The sequence below is a fragment of the Gymnoscopelus braueri genome (genome assembly GCF_963280865.1).
Source record: "Gymnoscopelus braueri genome assembly, chromosome: 1".
Classification (NCBI taxonomy): Eukaryota; Metazoa; Chordata; class Actinopteri; order Myctophiformes; family Myctophidae; genus Gymnoscopelus; species Gymnoscopelus braueri.
In genome coordinates this window covers 47606499-47631840 of record NC_137603.1, presented here as the reverse complement: position 1 = coordinate 47631840, position 25342 = coordinate 47606499, and the positions used below count along the sequence as shown (strand labels likewise).

The 25342-nt window shown below is 42.4% G+C and overlaps 1 protein-coding gene and 1 long non-coding RNA gene across 3 annotated transcripts in view; one reads left to right on the top strand and one right to left on the bottom strand.

The window, feature by feature from the left end:
- The first annotated feature begins 1228 nt into the window (after positions 1-1228).
- On the top strand, positions 1229-2846 carry LOC308084660. The gene is made up of 3 exons (XR_013933101.1): positions 1229-1318; positions 1501-1585; positions 2570-2846. It is a non-coding gene; the product is annotated as an uncharacterized lncRNA (long non-coding RNA).
- Positions 2847-6978: 4132 nt separating this feature from the next.
- Positions 6979-25342, bottom strand: part of plekhg4 (pleckstrin homology domain containing, family G (with RhoGef domain) member 4) — a 48409-nt gene continuing 30045 nt past the window's right edge. Inside the window, exons 14-25 of one of the 2 annotated variants that reach the window (XM_080427267.1) lie at positions 12531-13702; positions 11757-12006; positions 11538-11627; positions 11084-11308; positions 10158-10328; positions 9534-9726; positions 9141-9257; positions 8869-9016; positions 8626-8702; positions 8261-8436; positions 7916-7968; positions 6979-7723 (exon numbers count right to left, since the gene is read on the bottom strand). In XM_080427267.1, the coding sequence (XP_080283393.1) occupies positions 7933-7968; positions 8261-8436; positions 8626-8702; positions 8869-9016; positions 9141-9257; positions 9534-9726; positions 10158-10328; positions 11084-11308; positions 11538-11627; positions 11757-12006; positions 12531-13702 (2655 nt within the window). In that variant the 3' untranslated portion in view covers positions 6979-7723; positions 7916-7932. The remainder of the gene's footprint in view (positions 7724-7915; positions 7969-8260; positions 8437-8625; positions 8703-8868; positions 9017-9140; positions 9258-9533; positions 9727-10157; positions 10329-11083; positions 11309-11537; positions 11628-11756; positions 12007-12530; positions 13703-25342) is intronic. The other variant, XM_080427268.1, reaches the window with a different exon arrangement.

Sequence of the window (25342 nt, the reverse complement as noted above, 5' to 3'; positions counted from 1 at the left end):
CATGGTCAGTATCATGGTCAGTATCATGTCAGTATCATGTCAGTATCATGACAGTATCATGGTCAGTATCATGACAGTATCATGGTCAGTATCATGACAGTATCATGGTCAGTATCATGACAGTATCATGGTCAGTATCATGTCAGTATCATGTCAGTATCATGACAGTATCATGGTCAGTATCATGACAGTATCATGGTCAGTATCATGACAGTATCATGGTCAGTATCATGACAGTATCATGGTCAGTATCATGACAGTATCATGGTCAGTATCATGACAGTATCATGGTCAGTATCATGGTCAGTATCATGTCAGTATCATGGTCAGTATCATGGTTAGTATCATGTCAGTATCATGGTCAGTATCATGTCAGTATCATGGTAAATATCGTGTCAGTATCATGGTCAGTATCATCATGTTGTGCAGACTTTATTTCTCTTTTCTGATAATATTTTTCTCTCCAGCACCTGCTCAACATTTTGAATGTGCATGTTCTATAACTGTTGCGGCAGAAACTATAAAGACGACATGATAAGAAACCAGAGAATCTCCCAGCATCTTGACTCTTGACATTGCCGGTGTGTTCTACAGGAAAGGTGTATGACCTTCTGTCCATGCTGGCTGTCCCCTGTCAGAGAGACACAGACAGGCCAAGGGAAACAGAGACCCAGAGAGACATGCAAACAGAGACAAGTGGAGGTATTAAAGTAACTGTTCAGAACAGAGAACTGGTGACCTTGAGAAGGAAGCTGGCCCAAAGCCAGGAGCAGCTGGTAAGCAGTATTACTGTCTAGTTTGTTATGCTTAATCAATCCCCTTTGATGAATTGATGAATTACAACAACTAGTACTACTACTAATAATAGCCTAATAACTGATTAAAGAAATATATACTGATAATAATTAACCGCATGAACCCTATAGCCTAATTGACCAGTGTCCCCCAGGAGTTTCTCCTTTTCTCCCTCTACAAAACAATGTGTCGCAATGTGTCAATGTTAGCTCGTAGATCTGCTATTTCCGCTGAATATTTCCCTATTGTCACCTAATATGACATGCCTGGAATAGGGACACTAGAGTTCATGTGGTTAAATAGCTGTCTCTCTTCTCCTATCTGTGTTTCCTACCTACATGTACATCATAACCCAGCCATTTTCTTGCTACAATAGAAAAAGTACATTAATAGACAGATAAATAATAATATGTCACATCTCATGTGTTGTTGCAGGTGAGTGTGAAGAGGCGTCTGTTTTTAGCACTGAAGGAAAACTATGAACTCAGACGATCCAACATCAAACACAGTCCTGTCCTTACAGGTATTATGAGAAATACAGTACAGTAATATGGTAATATTGTACTAAATTATACTGTACTTTGATATTATATCATTGTGTGTGTGTGTGTGTGTGTGTGTGTGTGTGTGTGTGTGTGTGTGTGTGTGTGTGTGTGTGTGTGTGTGTGTGTGTGTGTGTGTGTGTGTGCGTGTGTGTGTGTGTAGGTAACCAGGCCACGTGTGTCCAGCAGCAATCAAAGCTTTTGAAGGAACAAGAGGAACATCTGAAACAGCTGCAACATACACACAGGTACACACACACACACACGCGGCACACGCACACGCACACGCACACACACACAGGCTTTTTAGTGAATAAAACGTTGTATAGAGCCAGTGGTTAATTTCAAGGATTGTATTTTACTGCGGATCCCCATCTGAAAGTATTTTTGTGCCAGGGACCCCGAGAAAATAACATTTGTGTAATAAAGAAATCTAATTACCAAAATTTTTCTAGGTTTTTCAATAAAAAAATAATTTAAAAAATAGCAGATGTACAAGCTAACATTTATTTACATCTGCTAAGTGGTTAAAATGACTGTGATGCTGTTCTGTTACAGATGTACTGTAACTTTAAGGTTTGTTTTGTTAGTGGATTTGCATTTGAAGCCCCCTAGTGGCTGATGTTTAAAAGGGAGAGATTTTATTTTGATGTTGTATTTCCAGTGTCTTTCTAAGCAAAGCAATCAACTCAACCAAGATCAAGTGTTTCTCATGAACACACAGAACTCAGTCAGTCAGATGCCAGGCAGTCAGTCTGCTAAATGCACAGCTACTTGTCAGAAGTCCTCCTTGTGCACTACACTTATATTTTGTTATTTTCAAGAGCATCGTTGGTATGTACTTTATATGATACGTGTGTGTAGAGATATCTTCACTGATATTTTGATAATTGATATAATGCCTGTGTAGTCACTCTGGCTGTTGGTATAATATTGTCTAGTTATTGTAGTTGCCAACATACTGTATTATTTTATTGCATTGATGTTTATGAAGGAAAGGAGTTTAAGCACTGTTTTGTATGTTTTTGTTGTGTTGTAGTTTCACCCTTTTGAAGCCATAAAACCTGTTGACTACAAACAACGTCTCCAGAGTTGTGGTTGAAGAAAGGCGTTTATCTGACTGTTGAATCATACTATTCAGTGTGCAGTGAGAACAGTACAGATGCCGTATTAACACATTTAGCCATTGAGTAATGGATTTCAGATTGAAATCACATGTTTATGTTTTCCAGGTCTCTGGTATCCAGTAATGAGTCTCTTTTGCATCTGTTGGATGGACAGAGAGCTGCTTCTACACAGAGTCCACTGCACACACTGTGATCCTGAGCCTAAAGCTGGAGCACAGGACAGACTGAGTTCCACTCTATCTCCAACTTTTAACATCGAGAGTGAACAATTGTAACCATTTGTAAATTCTATTAATTACAAATGGATACATTAACACTGAGGATCTACAGTGGAAATGTATATGAATATAGGCTACCCACAATAGTGTTAATTGTAACAATGTTCCCAACATGTGAGATCTGTTTATTGTATTTTTTTTTAGATCAAATACTTGTTCTTACTTACTGACAGTACTGACTATAAAACCAATGAAAAAATAAATGTCCTGCCCAAAGAACACATATGGACAAAATCGGTTATGCAGTTGAATGGACACAAGGGGGCAGCACATAGTAACTTTACTGCTACTGACGAGAGGTCTGACTACATGACACAGACTACACACAGACACAGTAGTTCTTCTATCCTCACTGTTGATGTGCCAGCAGGAGGGAGAATACAAATAAGTTAGAAACCCAAGGAAAACTGCTGACTGGGCTGAGGTTGGCAGCAGGATTTTAACCACATTAACCATGGCGTCCCTTATTTTGGGCATGTCATTATAATTGAAAATTCTCAAAAATAGGATATGCCTTTTTGCTTGATTTATACATGTTGTACACTGGTCGTGCAACGAAGATAGCCGATCTACCGGCTCACAATGCGACACATTGTGAGCTTCTACCTTGGCTATTTTTGTCATACAGGGTGGCTTATTAAGTGGTTAAGCAATAATGGTTCAACTCCAAAAGTGGAGAATGGAGACTGAATAGGCCAAAAACAAACAAAAAAATATGAAGAATGAAATTCAAAGATGTTACTTAAGTACTGTACACTTACTTTAACAGCTTATATAAACATTTACATCTTCATTGAGACAATTATCTTACCTAAAACAAAAGCCCCCTCAATCATAACCCAACTTAGGAATCTTTTTTCCAACCTTACCATTTACAAAGAATACAGCAGCACATGATTTGAATGTATGTACTTTTGATTTGAATGAAACTATTTGAATGCTTTCTCAATTTAGAGCCATTACATTTCATAAAGAAATGCTTGAATGACATGTCTTTAATGTGTTCTTTGACTGGTTTGAGATCAAATTTGAACAAAACAAACATTATGTACAGTACATAATCTTTGTCTGTCTGACTTTCTTCTTCTGTTTACTTTCTTACTTTCTTTCTTCTTCTGTTTACCCGTTTTTTTTCAGCGTGGACTGAATAATCTTCTAGAATATTTCCTGTTCCATCATCAAAAAGATGGGGATGTTTCAAAAGTAAACACAGCACCTGTCTTGAGCTCAAAATGTTCTTTCTTAACATCAACCAAGGACCACAGCTCACCATCTCTGGACTACATGCAGAGCTGGATCCCTGAATGCAAAGGTCAAGGGGGGGGGCTCTAGAAAATAGGACCAAGTGACACCCTTTATTTCAGAAGCTGAACCAAAAAGACCCCGCCACCGTTTTATGAACAGGCAAAGTAGGCAGTACTTGGGGCCCAAAGCAATAAGGGGTCCCACGGAGAGCTCATTCAAGTCGGTCAGAAGGGCCCCATGGGATTTTTTGCTTAGTGTCCCAACAGTCTCAAGACTCGCCTCTGCTCACAAATGGCTAAATGTTTAGTACTAGTTTTGCTGTCCTTTCTGGTTGCCCGGGGGCCTATTTCACGAAAGCAGAATTAGGGGTTAAGGGCGCGCTCCCACCAAGAGTTGGCTGGCCGCTGTTTGCAGAATCTGCCAATGCATTGTCAATGCAAATGCGTTGATTCACGCAAGAGCAGATTTTTCCGCTTGTCGCGCAGACCTTGCATTTATCTGCTCTCCGCGACTAAGCATAAAACTGCTGGAGGCAGGAGCCGATTTTATCCCTCTGTCCAATCGGGTGAGTGGAAGGCGGACTGTCTCAAGACTCAGGAAGCAACATGGTGCTCAAGGCAGCAGGCACAGGCGCTGCGGGCTGCGGGGAGGGTCCTGAAAGTGAGTGACAGGCGCGACACTCCCGTTTTTTAGAATCCGCTGGCTGCAAAAAACTGTGGCCGCGCACAACCTGCGTTTAACAGCGGCCAGCCAACTCTTGGTGGGAGCGCGCCCTAAGCCTGGATTTAACACCTATCCTGGCTTAATTTGCCAGGATTAGCGATGAATCGGTTTCATGAAAGCTGAATTATCTTGCCAGATTAGTTTAGCCAGAGCACCCTGGATAAGTTTATCCATGACTACATTTCACGAAATAAAATGTACGCTATCTACATAAACGTTCGGATTTCAAATGTAAGGTTTTTGACCCTGGCGAGGGTGGGAGTTGAAAATGTGACTTCTGCCTGTCATGCGGCTGCTCTATCCATAGCTCATTCAGAAGAGCTCTTGACTTCAGACCACAAGATCATGGGATCGAATCCCAGCACAGGAACTTTGGCATCTGAGCAATCTGGCTACCACGGGTCTACTATCTTTTTTCGCCTTTATCATAAAGGTTGCTGGACAATATATAGAGGATGAAATGCATAATTTATTAAATAATATTAAGGTAATATCAAATACATTGTAAAAAATGAGAGACATGACGCTTTATTAGCAAGACAAGTCTTTTATTATATTATTCCTCATTTTGCTGGTTTCCCCTGAAACCCCTTTACTGTTACAGAGTAGAACTGCCATTGAATCTCTGCTAATGACGTGGCCATAGCTGAATGGTTAGAGAGCCTGTCTGGCAAGTCATAGGTCCCAGGTTGGATCCCAGGTCTCAGCAATGTGTCAAAATGTCCCAGAACACGACATGTAGAAGAATAATTCACCCAAAGAATACTTGTTTTCTATCAATTACACACTCCATGAAGCCTTGAATTCATGGAGATTTTTTTTGTTTTTGACACATTCCTGAGCACAGACTCAGACATATTGGTTGGATGCATCGCATTGTAGATTAGTAGGCGATAATTCCAATATTCACTATACACTCCTCAGGTTTAAGCCTAACTGAATTATATATTTATGGACTTGTACATAAATTGTATATATTTTTGGACGACTTGTGCATTTAATTTGTCGGCAATACTTTGCCACGCTTTCTCCCTGGATCCATTTATTGCGGCCGTGTTTCCTTTCTTGCTTATTATACATTTTACTTCCTCGTATGATTCCGGGGAGACATCAAATTTCTCTTTTGGGTCTTGAGTCAAGACCCAGGCTCCCGGGGAGACATCAAATTTCTCTTTTGGGTCTTGAGTCTTGGGACTCAAGACCCAAAAGAGAAATTTGATGTCTCTATTGAAAATTTCAAAGCCATCAGCCTGGCTTGGCGTTCATGGAACGGAATAAACCAGGCTGTACGGACCAGACTTTGTCAAACCTGGATTTGACTTAAATCCAGGCTTATTTAATTCTCATTTGGTGTAATAGGCCCTTGGCTCCTGGACCTTCTGTTTACTCTAGATTAGAATAACCGTTTGCACGTAGTTGGTCAATACATTAAGGCCTGATGTAAACATGTCTCAGGCTTTAAAGCACCCCAGGTCATGTCATTATCTACCAGTGGTGGAAAGTAACTAAGTACATTTACTCAAGGTTTTACTTTACTGGAGTATTTCTAATTTTCTATACTTTCACTTCTACTCCACTACATCTTTAAGACAAATATTGTACTTTTACTCCACAACAATAGTTACTAGTTACTTTGTAGATTTGAATTATTACAAAACATAAATTAACCACTTCAGGCCTATTCAAACTTTTACATTTTACACCTATGATAACTTGTGGAACGGGACATTCTGCAAAATGAGTACTTTTGCTTTTGGTACTTCAAGTATATTTTGATGCAAATACTTTTGTACTTTTACTCAAGTAAATTTTGATTGCCAGGCTTTTACTTGGAACAGAGTATTTCTACATTGCAGTATTGATACTTTTACATACGTAACAAATGTTACGTAACAAATGTTACAAATGTCCTATAGATATACACATAGATACTGCATTGGCCACTGCTGTTCATTGGAGTGATACTATATTAGTCTGGTCAAGCTGTGCCTCCTAATACATGTCTATTGAGGCAGGAGGTATAATAAACCATCATAATTCGGTTTTTGATTCGTTAGAAATAGCAGACATGTGGTCATGATATAGGATACTTACTGAGAATGTCCCACAGATTTCATATTTAACCCACACCATGGTAACCACACAGTATCCAATATTGTCATGGTAATCATTCACTTTAAATAAAGGTTATGATGATGAAGAATCATTCACTTAGACATTATTCTATTAGAACCCCTATTAGGAAAATGAAGAAAATTGACTCCGTCCTCATGGTTCCGTATTTATTAAATCCAAGTTGATCCAAAAAAGAACCTGTAACATCACAAACTATTTACATTTACTGGAGGAACTTTTTAAGTTCTTTTCTTATTTTTCTTGGGAAACTTTCCAGGAGATAAGGTAGTTTTCCTACTGTCAATCATCCTGTCCCAGCTTATAGAAATGTAGACAGACATAGAAACAGACAGAGGCTCTACTACTGCCCTACAGAGACATAAATCATTACAAAAAATCAAACTGTCCTGTCTTTTCTCACTCATGCCTCATGTAAAGAAGCTCAAAGTAATACATATGTAGTAACATTTAACAGTTTTATTTTAGCTTGTATGAAATACAAACCATATAACCTGTGTCATAAAACACAAAAGAAAAGTAGCATCTGGTGTTTGTCTCTGAACGGACAGAGGTGTGAACAGAACAGGACATGGTAAAACAGAAGCTGTTACTGTACTGAAGTCTGACTGGCAGCCATTTTGTGAGATTTTAGTCAAGAGAACATGTTCCAAACTGAGTATTTAACTAACGAACTGATATTATTTACATATTACAGATATGAAACAGAATCTACTGCAACAGTACTTTAGTGAAAGAAAGAAAAAGAAGAAAACAATAACAACAACTGTGTACGAATATTTAAACTTAATTTGTTTTCTTAATAGTATAAAAGTAAAAGTGTCTTTTTGTTGAAACAGTGCTTTTCTCTTGGGTAACTCAGGGGGACCAAGCATCATACCTGCAGACAGACAGACAGACAGACAGACAGACAGACAGACAGACAGACAGACAGACAGAGAACATCATTAGATTTCCACATTGTTTTAATCCCACAGAATTATGACACCTGTGGAAATGGAAAAAAGTCTTAAAGACTCATCAATAGTTTGTCCATATATTAATGAATGTAATAGACTGCAGTGAGACTTACCGGCAGCAGGCTGGCAGTCACACTACAGTGGCAGGACCAATGATCTGAGCCTTCTGGAACACAAACACACACACACAAGAACACACACACACACACACACACACACACACACAGATCAGATACCATACTGGGCAAAATATACCCTTCTCAACCTGGCGTACCTTTTTTGGCCATATCGTTATACACGAAAATGTGTCTATTTTCTCTGAAGTGTAACACATGGCTAAAGCACTCACGACTATGCAAAGGAATACTGATGCACAGTGACTGTATGTAAGTTGTGGCGATAGTTACAGTCTAGTGCTGCTCGTCTCTGCAGGGTTGACGGGGTGTATTAGTACTCACCGCTGACATATAGTGGCTGCGGAGAGGTGGTTTGTGGTCTATGGGGGAGGAGGTGCAGGAGGGAGAGCCAACCTCCTCACACAGCGCCTCCTGGAGGTGAGCAGACACACAGCCGCTGTCTGAGCCACTGGAACCAGAACCAGACAGACAACGGGACGAGCCAGAACTCTCTGTAGCTAGAGAGAGAGAGAGACAGGGAGATTTAGGAGACATTTAATTGATGTGAATATTTAGGATTTGTGTGTGTGTGTGTGTGTGTGTGTGTGTGTGTGTGTGTGTGTGTGTGTGTGTGTGTGTGTGTGTGTGTGTGTGTGTGTGTGTGTGTGTGTGTGTGTGTGTGTGTGTGTGTGTGTGTGTATATTTACTTATGGAGGGCTGGCTGCTTGTCTCATCTTCCTCGATACAGGAAGAGACGTCGGGCTGAGGTGGATGGAGCTTCTGACTGTTGAAAGGACAAACAGGAGAGGAGGATTATTATTATAATTACCAACTCCAACAATTGATTGGTTAATGCAAATTTGAGCAGCCAATGGTGCTCTCTCCAACTGAAACCAGAGTGATATTAGTACTAGACCTACACATGTGCAGGTTGAGGTGATGTGTCTTACCTGTACATGTGCAGGTTGAGGGGTCCCAGCAAGGAGGATGAGGGCCCTGGGGTGGAGGGGTCGGGGGTCACCTGGTTCACAGCAGAGCGCTTAAATGGGTTGGAGTGATCAAACACAGAGACAGCGATAGATGCCCTCGTCCGTGCACCTACAAACGCGCACATAAAGGCACATACACGATAACAAATTAAATAACAGAACAACACAACACAGACAACGTATTACTTGTAATGCTATAAATGGTATTATAAGTGAATAATTCAATTCATTACCTCTACCCTTCATGATGTAGTCTATGGCTCGGTCATTGATGGCAGCATCACTGGGTTTGATGTCTAGGAACGGTTTACTGCCCACTCCCATTGACAACAACTCCTGCGTACGTACCTCTACACACACACACACACACACACACACACAGGTTTTGTAAGAATTTAGCAACCACAATGAGTTCCTAGATCAGCAATATTACGAACCACCAATTGGAGAGACAGAAACACGATGAGGTGGAAGTAGAAGTTATCTAGGTTCCTTTGAGCACGGCATTCTCAGCCGCTCCAGTGGTACCACGCAGAGGCCAATACTACAAGACTCTGGTGTACTGGACAACTCTGGGCTAGTTAAATACACACACAAACACACACACACACACACACACATTCTACCTTTGTTTCGTGTGGCCTGGTTCCAGAGGATACGTGCGATGTCTGCAGTCCACGTATGTTTCATCTCCGATGTTGTGGCCTGAAGGACATAGGTTTGATTCGTTGTTCGAATCCTGCCTGTCCGTCGGCGGAACCAGACCTCGAACCTCAGCCCACTGTCACCTGATGACTCCGTGAGACCAACGTCTGCAGTCTTAGGTTGGGGGGTAGAATTAATTAATTGGTTAGCTTAGTATGGGTGATAGCTGGTAGTAATAAACAAGCTTAATAAACAAGCTAGTTTAGGAAGCGGGCTGGTAAGCCAGCTAGTTTAATGATACACTAGCTACGTGGTGAAAGTTTCTTTTTGAAAACACAGATACACGCTCCCAATTGGCAGCAGTGCCAGGCAGCGAAGAAGAATGGGAACTTAAAATTGGTATACAAAGTCACTTATGACTTAGCCTTACTTGTAATCTCACCCATTGCCTGACATTGCGACCTTGGCGCCAGGATTCAGTCATATAAAGGTTACCAGCCACAGTTACGTTTCACTTATATTTTTTACGGCTGTGATATGCACTCTAATGTTAAGTTATATGATAACTGCAAACAATCCAAGTGTACACATTTACAAAAAAGTACCTTGAAGGAGTGCTTGTAGACATAAATGTTAGGCCCTCCTTCAATGCGTTTGGGTTTACTGAACAGAACTAGCTCCTCAAACAGGAAGATGTGGCGCTGATATTTCCTACGGCCGCACAGGACGGTGAACTCATCCTGTCTCACCAACTGGCCTTGTTCCTTCAAATTCACCTGGAGACAGACATACAGAGTAGGGTGTTTACATGTTAATTACATTTTACAATTATGTATGGCTGAGTCAAGTCAGTGTGAAAGCTGTGAAATGCAGACAATATTGCAGCAATAACCCAGTTTCTTACATAATCATGAAGAAGATCTTCAATAGTATTTCAAACACGGTCATAAATATTATTAATACATCTCTTGAAATGGGAGTTTTTCCTGATGCCTTCAAAGGTGCAGTAGCCTACTGAGGAAGACTAATTTAGATTGTGGAGTTCTAAGCAATTATAGACCCATACCAAGCCTCCCTTTCTAAGCAAGATACATCAAAAGGTTGTTTTCAACCAAATTTCTTTTTCTAAAAGACATGAACCTTCTAGAGAATTTGGCATTTGCTATCAGATTTCAGAGCTAATCATAGCACAGAAACTGCTCTCACATACTACACATGCAAACACATATTACACATATATATATATATGCATACAATATGCATATATAAACAAATACTATACATACAAATTAAAACCTAACGCTTGAAACCCGCTCCAGGCAGGAAAAAAAGTTTTTCTGTGCGCACTTTTTCTGTGCGCACTCTCATTGAAACGCATTGACAGTGAGAACAGTCGGGCACAAACCTCCACGCACAACAAAGCGCATGAGCGACGCTTTTTTGGGTGGGTTCCCGGTGTAAAGTGAACAGTTATCTTGCAACCTGCTAGGGGTCAACGTAAAGGTCATTGATGGTCAGAAGAGAAACTCACGTCACAGTCTCGAATGGCATCCATGGCCAGGAGATCGTTGCCGTGGCGAAGCTGGAACTGGACCATCTGTGCGGCGCCTCTGAGCGAGGTGAGCTCCACCTCCTGACCCAGGTCAACCTCCTTAATGAGTTCATTCAGCAACAGGAAGTACTTACTCATCCTCTGGATGGGCTTCAAAAGGTAGGATGCTACGTCCATTTTATCACCCAACTCTGCCTGCTTAAACTGGAGACAGAGAGAGAAGCATAATGTAACATAAATAGCTTACTGTACAATAGGACAGCGAGAGAGAGAGGAGAGGGAGGATTTGGTGTCAGGTGGAGGGGAGCAGATTCAGACAGAAAAAGAGTGTGTGTGTGTGTGTGTGTGTGTGTGTGTGTGTGTGTGTGTGTGTGTGTGTGTGTGTGTGTGTGTGTGTGTGTGTGTGTGTGTGTGTGTGCGCGCGCATTCATACCTTAAAGAAGTTGTTTCCATGGCTGGCTAGCAAAGCATCAGACTTTGGTTTGTTTTTACTGTAGAGAGCATAGAGGACAAACTGCTGACTCTGAAAATAAATAAATAAATAAATAAGAACATAAAAATGAATTAAGCACCATAAACAGTGAATAACACACCACTCTGCACATCTTAGCCAGCATTGTTAGATGTGTATATGTGTTTTCATAGTTCTTACATGTCTGATAAAGCAGTGAGACACTCTGAAAGGGTGACTGTGACAGGCCTCCAGCTCTCTGAGGAAGAACTGCTGGTGGAAGTCCAGAATCTTCTCCAGGTTTCCAAAGATCACAGATCGTTTCCCTCTCAGGTCCTGAGGGAGGTCATGGCGCTCCATCTCTGGGTAGTAATGCTGTACAACGTACCGTAGAGACCGCACATACTCTCGCTCCGTACACAACATCTCATCAACGATGTGACCCAGTTTACTGTCAGGAAAAAAAACACACTGTTACTTTAATACTGTAGTTGCTTAACACTGATGTTGATTCATGTTGGTTCATAACAATTCAAGTTGGTTTTTGAGCATGGCTGAAGACCAAGGCATCTATAACAAGGTTTGTCTGTATGTACCCTCAAAATTAGACTAATTACATCTCGGGCTGCTATGATGTCACACAATCTCAACCTCCGGCCATAAACGAACACAGCATAACCAGTCTGTACAACCAGGAAATGGAAAATGCCAATGTGAAACTTATGATGAGTGGGAACGTTCTACCATATACGTATTACGTACGTTTTTTTAATTCTTCTGTGAATTAGTAACACCAACATTGTTTTAATGAAGCCATTTTGTACTTGGAGATTAAGTATTTATACAGATTACAGTACAATTTCCATTTACTAATTGACATGCCGGTGGGTTTTATTGCCCACAGTATATGGATGCTATAAACATAGCATATGGTTTTAATAACATCTATAAATAAACACAGCGTATGTTACCCACCTTCCCTTGGCTCTGGGTGGTGTGGCACTATTGGTGTCGGTTCTGATCCTGTCTCCATTGGGCCAGGCATGTCGGGGGGTGAGGGGTCGGTCTGTGACCTCAGTGCTGGTGACCTCTAACCCCTTGATGACCACGCCCACGTGGCCGCGAGTACACGACCCACCATAGCGCGGGATGTCCGGGGTGGAGGGACAGTCCAGACTGTGAGTCTTACGCAGCAACGGACGACGGGAGGTGCAGGAGGAAGGAGTGGAGGTAGGAGGAGGAGTAGTGAGAGTGCGATCCAGGGAGGAGGAAGTAGGGGAGGAGGCGGCCGAGCTGACGGAGGAGCAGCGAGGAGACGAGTCCCCAGAGGAGACGCTACGGGGGAAGTGGTGGGGGGTGTGATGGGGCATGTAAGGGGAGGAGGTAGTAGAAGGAGGAGAAGAGGTGGAGAATCTGTCCCTGCCGCCCCACACCCCGGACAACGCCCTGCGACAGAACCATGCCCCGGAACTCCTCTGCTTGCTATGGGTGGAGTCTGGAATACTGTGGTTTCCGTGGATGGAGTCTGGGCTCCTCTGGTAGCTAGAGGTGGAGTCTGCGCTCATCTGGTTGCTATGGGTGGACTCTGTAGTCTTCTGCTTGCCTTGGGTGGAGTCTGAACTCTTGCTATGGGTGGACGCTGGGCTCCTGTGGTTGTTATTGATGGAGTCTGAACCCCTCCGGTTGCTGTGGGTGGAGTCTAAAAAACTCTGGTTGCCAGGTATGGAGTCTGGGGCCGTGTGGGTGCTATGGGTGGAGTCTAGACTACTTTGGCTGCTATGTGTGGAGTCTGTACACGTCTGATTGCTGTAGACAGAGTCTAAACCCTTTAGACAGGTGGGCTCAGAGAGGCGTCTGTGGGCGGAGTCTCTCTGTGTTCTGAGCGCAGTGTCAAGTTTCTTCTCAAACGTCCGTTTAGCCTCCTGGCATTTAGACCAGGCGAAGTGCCACTGGCTAAGCCCCGCCTCCCGGCCCACCTCAGCCGCCAACAAACGCATCTCCTCAAACTCCTCATCTGGGATTGGTGGATGCTGCTGACGGTTGCTCTCCAGACAGCCAATCACAGCCTGGCATTTCTCTGGCTGACTGCAGTCCTCCATGGTGACTCCAGCCAACCGACGCATCGCGGCTAAAGACCAGCCATAAGCCTGTGGAGAGAGGAACACACACATTCACCTACAAGAAAAGCTCTGTATGCATTTCCAACTCGCATTGTTCCCGACTTGCGTCGTTCCCGAGTAGGCCGGTGCCCACCGGTCTAGTGTAAATAAAGTGAGTGACAGGTCAGTGTACAAATGTAAATGAGTGCATAATGCGCTCAAACTGGCAGCGACTTTGTCACCTGCGCCTTGGTCCCTGTCGCTGCAGCCAGCTTGTGGCTTGCTTAAGTTTTGAGGAAGTGGAGTGTGCAATGGCACCTTGTCTGGAAGCATTTAATTTATATTTCACCTACACGGTACAAAAATAAATAGTAATAAAAGTTTCTAATAACATTTTGGGGGAGAAATATTGATTCATTTAAAAATTATAATGCCAAGTTTAAAAGTATGTTTTAAACAATATTCCGGAGCTTCCGCGCAGGGACAAGTCACCAGACTCCCCACTGTCAAAGTATGCTCCTCTGTTCTGTTGCGATTCACCTACAGTATAGTATGAATAAACAGCATCTACTTTTTAACAAAAAAATTGTCATGGATTGACTTTTCCTTTCATTATATTGCTATATTTATCATGTAGTTCGGTGAGTCCAGTGTCAGCTCCAGGCAGCTCATGCCAGCAGCCTTGCCCGACAGGAGAGCTCACAGACAGGTAAGAGAAATACATATTACTCCGATTGTCCGTCACTTGACTGTGTCAACGCTCATTTGCATAGAGCGGAACTTTTCCCAGACTTTTTTTTTTGTCGCCAGGTGTCTCGCCCCTCCATGTCGCTCAGTGTAGCCCAACCATCACTGGTAATGAATGACTGCCGGCAGCTTTGTCGCTTCTTGTTGCTGCCGGTGTGAGTGCATGGTGACTGACATGGCCATCTAGTGGCCGCATTGAGTAATAGAACAGGGTTATGATCAAAAGTGCAGCAGGTAGGCCAGTATTCAAAGTAGTTATATGGGTCAAAAATGTACAGAGTACAGATTGTGGCTCGGGTGGTTAGTGTCATTGATGATTCGCTTAGCCTTGGCTATGCATCTCTTGGGCATGTTTTTTGGTGGGCATGTAAATATGCATTGATTGTGGAGTCCCTTGAATGTGAACATAATATAGGTGATCTTAAGTTAAGCATAATGTATTACCAAGTACATTTAATTATACCTAGAATTTGTCTTCTGCATTTAACACATCCTACAGCAGCCAGACAGACACTCTCCAGTGCCTGGTGATAGGCTCCAGCTCCAGAGCCTTTTTTCAAGGGCACTGGTAAAAAGCATGTACCTAAAATGTCTTCTGGTGTAGAGGGAAGCCCCTCGTGAACACAGGGAGAACCTGCACCACCACCACGCAGAAATGCCCCAGTCGGCCCCCAGTGGGACTCAAACCTATGAGTAAAACTGGTTCTACTATGTTTGTGTAGGGCTTGTGGGTATATTGCTATGTGACATCTGTACAATGCGAGTTTTCCAACAGACCAATGAAAAATCGATTAATCTATAAACATTTGTATATTCTATAAACTGTATATATTCTCGGTATAAACTAAAAGTATTCACACACACTAAGAGCACATTCTGAAACACTCATTCACCAAGGCAACCACTCCTCTCAATCAGAGACTCCATGAGGAAGGCTTGGAAGTGTGAAGTGAACTCTCTCTCTGTGTGTGTGTGTGTGTGTGTGTGTGTGTGTGTGTGTGTGTGTGTGTGTGTGTGTGTGTGTGTGTGTGTGTGTGTGTGTGTGTGTGTGTGTGTCTGTGTGTGTGTGTGTGGTGGGGGAATGGGTGAGTGGCTCTGATCAAGGCCGGCGGTGGTGGGGGGTGTGGGTGAAGGGGGTGTGGGGCCACAAAGGAGTCAGCCTTTGAGGAGTGAGAGAAGGAAGGGAGGCGGTAGTGGAGTAATGAGGGAGAGAGGGGCAGGAGGGGGCTGAATTGAACCTTAAAAGAGACTGAAAGACAGAGAGAGCAAGAGAGTTGGAGGTAGAGAGAGAGAAAGAGATGGAGAGGCGTGTCCTGACACGAGGCCAGGGATGACCTCATCACTTAGACACCTCAAGAATGTTTTACTGAATGAGAGGGAAAGAGAGGAGAAGAGAGAGAGACAGAGACAGAGACAGCGAAAGACAGAGAGGTGGGCTGGTGATGAGATGAAGACTGTTTTCAATGTGTCCACAAGTACTTCACTTTAGAGGTAAACTTTAAATGCTTGCCCTGACAGGCTAAAGCAAAAGCATGTGAACTTAACCCTAACTCACACACGCACGTACGCACACACACACAGACACATACAAACACTGTTTGTGTCCTTTGTATATTGCTAACCTCTATGTGCTGCTGGTTGTGTTAGCTGTGTAAACTCAGCCAGTGAACTTGTGACCAGAACACCAATGCCTGCCTCCAGCATGAACTACTAAAGTGCTGTTGAGCCAGGCACAAATGCTGTACTGGTTGTACAGTGGACAACAGTATCCCAGTGGCCAACAGCAGAAGACTGTGGTTGTACTGGTATGCTCCCAGTGGCCAATAACATAAGACTGCAAATGTTATGAAGAGATTAAATCAGTACAAGCTACAGTTACGGAGCAAAAGTAGAATACAAAATAACTTATAGAGAGACATGTAGAGTTCTATGCCTTCTACATTGTGGATTATGGAACATGATTCTGTGATTCTGATGAACTCAGGGTAGACATACAGTTTAGAACACTCATCTATTTACATTATGTGGAACAAATCCACTGCTACGCCTGCACCACAATGTAATGACACAACACTAACCGCCAGTCAGGAAAGATGAATTCACCATGTTAAGACACTTTCAGCACATCTACTGCTAACACAAATCTATAACCTGCTCTACCATTGATAGCCAAGATGAGACTGGAAATACGTTTAGACCTTTCCAAGGACAGCAAATAGCTTTTGAATGTTGCTAATATTATTTTTGAACTCCAAATATTCACATGACATAATTTATGTATGTATATAATTTATAGGATATATCTCAAGTTACTGATTGATTGTGAGCAAGCAGTTTGTTCATGAGCAAACAGATCTACAAACTCCCAACATTGTGAACGTTATGAGCTTGTAGATCAGCTTTTTGCAGTTAATAAATAAATAAATTAGAAATTCTTTGAAAAATGTCACATATGTGCAAAAATGCCCAACACCAAAACACCAGGTTGAAAGTTGTTAAAGCAGAAATTATGCTCCATCGTGCTAGCGTGTCTGTTGATGTAAAAAAAGAACTGATCTGCAAGATAACCTAATAGTCCTGTGTCCTGACCTGCAACGGCAGAGAGACAGCTTATTTACAGTCTTCAATAATTCTAACATTTTCATCTGAGATCTAAATCATGACATTTAATGAGCCCAGAAGTCAACATATCTCCTCCACTACTACTGTACAGTGCTGTTTGTTAGTATGTGTGTTCTCAGCAGGCATGGGAACAAGCGGCTGCTAAGCGTGCTCAGTAAGCGTGCTGATCAAGACTCATCAGTAGAATGATCAGTATGACAAGCAGTCAGCCAGAAACAAACACACACACACACACACACTAGACTGACACACACAATAGACTGACAAACACACACACACACACACACACTAGAGTAATACACATGCACACAAACAAAGTGGCAGTGACTTGGAGTTATAAATCAAAAGTAGGTTATTTTAACGCTTTCCGTAAAACACATACACATACAAACAGAACATTGGCTAGCCTGTGAACATGTCATTGTTGTGGCGAAATGCAGTAAGTCAGCAACAAGACAATGTTTAGACTATGTGAGGGAGGAAAGTATTTCAACACTGATTGTCATACATCCACTGGAATTGTCATTTATACAAAGGTCCAACACTCAGTCAAACAGCCTTCTAAAGTGCTATTTTATATTTGTAACATTTTTGACTTTTTTTTGTGTGGAAAAGTTTGGATTTATTTTATATTGCATTTACTTTGCCTTTATTATAATGACATGAGTTAGGGGTCAACAACAGACACATGCTAACCTGTTAGGAGGACTCCTAGCTTCAACACCTATTTAAGTAAATATGCACAAGACAGTAACACACAGTAATGACAGAGTAGCCACTGTGGCTAATGCTAGCAGTATTTCATATACACAATTCACATTTACTGACAGATTCCCATTAGAAAGAGACAGACAGAGAGAAATAAAACAAAACACAGTGAGAGGGCTCTGGAAAAGTGAAAATGAAAAGAGTGAAAAAGAAATACACATAAAAGGAGGGGGCCAGCCAACACAACATTCCAACTGACCACACACACACACACACACACACACACACACACACACCACCAACAACATCAACCTTGAGACTCAGTTTTACAAAGTCGCTCAACAGCAAAACCTTACAGCACTCCAAAGTCTGCGTGTGTGTGTGTGTGTGTGTGTGTGTGTGTGTGTGTGTGTGTGTGTGTGTGTGTGTGTGTGTGTGTGTGTGTGTGTGTGTAGGTGTGTGTGTTTGGTCCTACCTTAGTAGTGAGTGTGTTCTAGTAGAGTGATTGTGGTTCTCTGAGACAGGACAAGGAACTGAAAAACTCATCCTCTCCCTCTCCCTCTCTCTCTCTCTCTCACACACACACACACACACACACTCACGGGAGACTCCTCCCTCTCCCCTCCTCTATTCACAGCCAAACAGCAGGGTAAATAGCAGATGGGACCCCAACATATATACGTGCACACACATAACCACGCGCACACACACACACACACACACACACACCCACCCACCAGCATGGGTTGGAGACAGGGGGGTGGGGTGAGGGGCACTGTCGCCACGACTACAAAGGCAGTGGAGTGAAAGCGGGCAGGGAGGAGGGGTACGTAGAGAGAAGGAGGCAAAAGGAGAGGAGAGGGGGTCCGGAAAGAAAGAGGAGGAGGAGGGGGGAGGAAGTGTTGGCACTGGAGTTTTACCTGGACTGTTAAAGTCAACAGGATTTAATTGTATACACACACACACACACACACACACACACACACACACACACACACACACACACACACACACACACACACACACACACACACACACACACACACACACACACACACACACACACACACACACACACACACACACACACACACACACGTCCCGTCCTCACAGCTTGATCAGTAATTGCTCTGCATGCAGACTGTTGCAGTTGTCATATCAATACTATAGATCAATACCTCATATGAATATACCCTCTGTCTGAACAAAAACACACCACACCATCTGCTGTTGAACAGACATCCTGATGCTGTGTGTGTGTGTGTGTGTGTGTGTGTGTGTGTGTGTGTGTGTGTGTGTGTGTGTGTGTGTGTGTGTGTGTGTGTGTGTGTGTGTGTGTGTGTGTGTGTGTGTGTGTGTGTGTGTGTGTGTGTGTGTGCACGCGCGCACGTGTGTAAATGATTTAATCTTACTGATCGGTAATTAAACCCAGAAGGCCACAAAACTTTCTTCAAATTGAGTGCACATACACAGCTGCAGTCTTCAAATATGCTGCCCCAGTGCCCAGTATGACCACAGTCATCTAATGCTGACCACTGGACGCTGCCCAGTGTAACCATGAAAATAAATAAACACTGCCTCTTACAGTCTTCCAATGCTGGCCACTGGAAGCTGTCAGTCTTCTACTGTTGTAGTGATGTGTCGGTCATGATCGATCCGTTCATAAGAACTAGTTCTTTGCCGTGAGCGTGAACGAACACGTTCATGACTCGAAACTGTTGCGTTCACGATTTCGTTCATGCCCCCCCTCCCCCGCACACCGCACACACGACGGGCGCGCTGTTATTCCTCCCGCGACAGACAGACCATCAGACAGACAGAAAGCCTGCTGTAGAGTTTTCCAGTATAGACCATGCATGCGTATTGCTATTTGAATTGAAATAGGTAGCCTACTGTTGTTCCTGGACAAAAGACAGATAGTGTTAGCACCACATTTAAGTATCAAAAGAAATAAATATGCATGGTCCTAGACAAAGGACAGATAGGTCAATTAACACGTCTTAGTTTGAGTAGAAGATGCAAATAGTATGCTACAGATACTATTCATGAAGTTAATAGTAGTTAAAGACATGGCTGGAAATCGATAGTCATGTGAGTGTACTGACTTGGGCTGCTTTGTATAACATTATTATTATAAATAATTATCGACAAATAAAAATAACTTTACATTATATATTGCAGTAATTTATTACTTCTACACATTATATTACAAAGAAGAGTAGATCGTGACTGACAGTGCTGTGTTTCTGTACAGACTGTGCAGTCATGTCAGTGGGATCAGATGCACACAGTTGCATGCAGTTAGCGTAGCGCATCGCATACGCTCCGCCGGGACCGGCAGCGCTACTGAACGAGAACGTGAACAAATCATTTGAACGAATCTTTGCAGTGAACGTGAACGAAATCGTTCGTTCACCGAAATGAACTGTTTTTCCCACCACTATACTGTTGACTGTTGACCCATACAGTAGTTGCTGGACCAGAGCAGTGGGGGTTAGCAAAGAGGGGAAAAAAGTAAGCTTTTAGATGAAGTTTAAAGAAATGTCTCATGTTCTTTCAAGACTTTTCCTTTGTTCTTAAAAGTGTAGCCTTTCTTTCATGCGTTTGTTTAGTTTTTATTTCCATTTCAGTTTTTTTGTGGGGTTTTGTCTTTTTCGGTTTGTTTAGTCTTGTGGTTTATTTTGTAACTGTCAATCCTGTGCTATTTTCGATCTTCAACTGCCTTTTGTATAAGGAAATATTTCAATAAACAGAAAAAGAAGTGTAACCGACATTGTTATATCCAGTCAAAAGATTGTGCAGATAGAGTAGTAAATGTAAAACCCTTTCTAAAGAGGGTTCAGTCATGAACACTCTCATCACATAACCATTTATTGCAAAATATAAATTGAATGGTTTTAATTGACATTGATGGCTCTGCTCTTAACACATTCCATGCCAGAGTTTAATCTCATAATGTACTCACCAGTGCCAGCGTTTTATTGTTGTTTTTTAGTTTTTTTCATGTCGCCACAGACCTCGCTAAATAAGTTAAAAGCTAAAAAAGTGCGCGTTCATTTGGTTCTAAACACACGGCGGATCCGTGAGAAACGGCCAGCGAAAATAGTTTCCAAATCCGTGCCGCCATCTTGAAGATACAGCCGATCAACGCTAAACAGTGATCAGCGAGGAGAAAAACAACAACCGAGAAAATCGAGTTTTAAACAGGATCCCAGACAGGAAGCGGATACGATCGAAAAAACCGGAACCCGAATAATTCTGTTTCCGACCGGAAACCGGAAACGGAAATGGATCAAAAAAAATCGGAAAGTGCACCTGGGGCAATTTCAATGGGAATCGGCGGTTCGCGTAGATCTACGCGACTGGCACGCTGCGGCTTTAAATAGGTTCGCGTAGATCTACGCGATTGGCATTCAATGTGTTAATATGCTACCCATGTGTATAAAAGAGCGGGCCCAAAGTGAGACATTGAATTCAGTTTAACTTTTGAGCCATGCAAGAATCTTTGCCGTCAGCAGTGGTTGAGGCAGCACTGGAGTAGCAGAGATCAAGAGAAAGCCATAGTTAAATGAACCAGAATGGGCTGTGATTGATGTATAGAAATCTAGCTGATTAGGAACACTTCAAATCAGCAGACTGACAGCTGATTACTACTGTGGCGTATGACTCCTGTGTCCTGTCCTGTGTTGAATATGGTGCTGAGTCTGTATACTCACAGCTCACAAAATAATGACTGCCTGTTACAAACTGTGACACAATATTACAAAAGATGAACGGCTGTTACTAACAACGTTGCCCAGTATATGGCAAACAAGCCCAAGGAATTCAGCATAGATGCAGGCTTGGAAAGCAGACATACACTGAATGCTCTTCCATACGGAGGTGCCTAGCATGCAAAATCTAAGCATTTTTGTCGCTGTCGGGCAGAAACCTTGTACTGTATGTCCATTTATGTGTTCCAAATAACCCAATGTAGTTATTATTTAGTCTCAAGCTCATGTTAACTCTCTGGCGTCCACATTTTGTTTTAACCCATTAAGACCTGAAGCCAATTCTACATGTCTCCTAAATCCCAACAGTATTCTGAAAAACATATGTTTCTGTATCAGTGATGCTCAATCTTTTTCATGTCAAGGACCCCGAAAATTGTATGTATTTGGCCGCAGACCCACATCTCAAAATATTTTGTTCCAGGGGGTCCCAGAAGCAAAGATTTGAGTTAAAAATGTTCACTTTAAAAATATATATATTCAAAGATTTGCACACATTTTCACGATTTTTGAATAGCCAAAGTGTAAAATAATGCTTTTTAGCTCAAATCTAAAAATGACACAGATGTGTTCCAGGTCTTAATGGGTTAAAATACAAAATGACTATAATGTTTTGGTATGATATACTTTAATGGTTTAATACTTTTCATTGGTTACATATTTATAAAACACAGACTTAACCACTTTCACTTTATAAAAAAAATATATTTTGAAAATGGCGATCTACAAGCTCATAGTGAGCTCCATGCCAGAGTTTAATCTCATAATGTACTCACCAGTGCCAGCGTTTTATTGTTGTTTTTTTGTTTTTTTCATGTCGCCACAGACCTCGCTAAATAAGTTAAAAGCTAAAAAAGTGCGCGTTCATTTGGTTCTAAACACACGGCGGATCCGTGAGAAACGGCCAGCGAAAATAGTTTCCAAATCCGTGCCGCCATCTTGAAGATACAGCCGATCAACGCTAAACAGTGATCAGCGAGGAGAAAAACAACAACCGAGAAAATCGAGTTTTAAACAGGATCCCAGACAGGAAGCGGATACGATCGAAAAAACCGGAACCCGAATAATTCTGTTTCCGACCGGAAACCGGAAACGGAAATGGATCAAAAAAAATCGGAAAGTGCACCTGGGGCAATTTCAATGGGAATCGGCGGTTCGCGTAGATCTACGCGACTGGCACGCTGCGGCTTTAAATAGGTTCGCGTAGATCTACGCGATTGGCATTCAATGTGTTAATATGCTACCCATGTGTATAAAAGAGCGGGCCCAAAGTGAGACATTGAATTCAGTTTAACTTTTGAGCCATGCAAGAATCTTTGCCGTCAGCAGTGGTTGAGGCAGCACTGGAGTAGCAGAGATCAAGAGAAAGCCATAGTTAAATGAACCAGAATGGGCTGTGATTGATGTATAGAAATCTAGCTGATTAGGAACACTTCAAATCAGCAGACTGACAGCTGATTACTACTGTGGCGTATGACTCCTGTGTCCTGTCCTGTGTTGAATATGGTGCTGAGTCTGTATACTCACAGCTCACAAAATAATGACTGCCTGTTACAAACTGTGACACAATATTACAAAAGATGAACGGCTGTTACTAACAACGTTGCCCAGTATATGGCAAACAAGCCCAAGGAATTCAGCATAGATGCAGGCTTGGAAAGCAGACATACACTGAATGCTCTTCCATACGGAGGTGCCTAGCATGCAAAATCTAAGCATTTTTGTCGCTGTCGGGCAGAAACCTTGTACTGTATGTCCATTTATGTGTTCCAAATAACCCAATGTAGTTATTATTTAGTCTCAAGCTCATGTTAACTCTCTGGCGTCCACATTTTGTTTTAACCCATTAAGACCTGAAGCCAATTCTACATGTCTCCTAAATCCCAACAGTATTCTGAAAAACATATGTTTCTGTATCAGTGATGCTCAATCTTTTTCATGTCAAGGACCCCGAAAATTATATGTATTTGGCCGCAGACCCACATCTCAAAATATTTTGTTCCAGGGGGTCCCAGAAGCAAAGATTTGAGTTAAAAATGTTCGCTTTAAAAATATATATATTCAAAGATTTGCACACATTTTCACGATTTTTGAATAGCCAAAGTGTAAAATAATGCTTTTTAGCTCAAATCTAAAAATGACACAGATGTGTTCCAGGTCTTAATGGGTTAAAATACAAAATGACTATAATGTTTTGGTATGATATACTTTAATGGTTTAACACATTGAATGCCAAAAACGGTCCGGACCGTTTTTGAGGGTCCAAACGAGAAGTGCCGAAAACGGTCCGGACCGTTTTTGACCCAATTCTATTTTTATACATGTGGGCCACGTGGGGCGCTAAAACGAAACTTTGACATCACCCAAGCAGTTTCTGAGAAGAAGAGGCTGGATGAGGCTCCATGTCAAAAATCCTTCCGGTCGGCGTTTTCAATGTTATCTCCTTGATTAAAAGCTTAATATCTCCATTTCTTTTTAATGTGGTGGAAACGAGCCGTTTTCGATCGGCGATCACGCTGCAATGGAGGGTCGCGTTGGAAATATTATTGTTCCAGGCGTTAGTCGGGACCCTCCGCCGTCTCGCACGCACGCTTTGTTTACATGCATTTCCGCGTCGGGGCTTCTCACAGCACGAAATGTATAACGCAAGTGGATGGAAGAAATGCTGGCACTCAACGTATAATATTTTAATAAACCTCTGGCACCCAATGTGTTAATACTTTTCATTGGTTACATATTTATAAAACACAGACTTAACCACTTTCACTTTATAAAAAAAATATATTTTGAAAATGGCGATCTACAAGCTCATAGTGAGATTGTAGATCGGCTTTGTTTTCGCTACGTCTGTGTGATACTGCAGTTTGACTGTAGTATGAAGTAGTAGGACATTCATTTATGAAAAAACATAACTTGAAATAAGGAGATGAAGTTTCTGCCCAATGTAAGGGTCAATATTCAATGTGCACAACTACATGCACATGTGGGGATTACACTGTCAATTTGTGTCAATTATTGTGCTGTTTTTACTGAGTGTCTATCTGATAGACACTGAGTAAAAGCATTTTTTTCTCCCCAATTTAGTCATTATGCCAATTGATTCCTCCCCACACACATTTCTGTGTTGTCACTGCTGTTGTATCCTACTGGCTCACCTACCAGTGAGGAGCCCCCACCGGGAGGACGTAGAGCCTTCGTCCAACTCTTCCCACCCAAGACTCCCTGCTGACAGGTGCCGCCCCAGCCCGTGGGATTACGCGCAGTGACAATTATCACCCTCCCCGACCGGCTTCCCTCCCCCGAACACGGGCCAATTGTGTCCGTATAGACGCTCGACAAAGCCGGATGCACCACGGTGGATTCAAACCCACAACCTCCGCGGTGGTGGGCAGGCTCTTTACCACTGTGCCACCCGAGCGCCTCAAGTAAAAACATTGAGCGTGTAAAAGGTCACTCAACACAGTGGATGAAGAGACATTCATGATAGGACAAATTGGTATTATGACTGACTGTTGTTTTTATTTAGACTAATTTACCTTCATTGGTTTACATCCTTTTTGGAGCTGGCCATCGCCTTGCTTTGGTGCCTTTGATAATGTTCTAGAGATGGGTGCAAATGACTGGAGAACCCCATAACATTTTAACCTATTAAGACCTAAGAATATAAGGATAATTCCTTTAACAGGTCCGTTCATGAAAGTCCTTGCGGTCTTGTTTCCAATGAGGGCCTGTGAGCAATTAGGGGTTAAGAGTCTTGCTCAGGGACATATTTCATTTCATCGACACATTTGCTGGCCTGGCCTGGAATCGTACCTGAGTCAACCAGGGCCTCTGGCTCCCT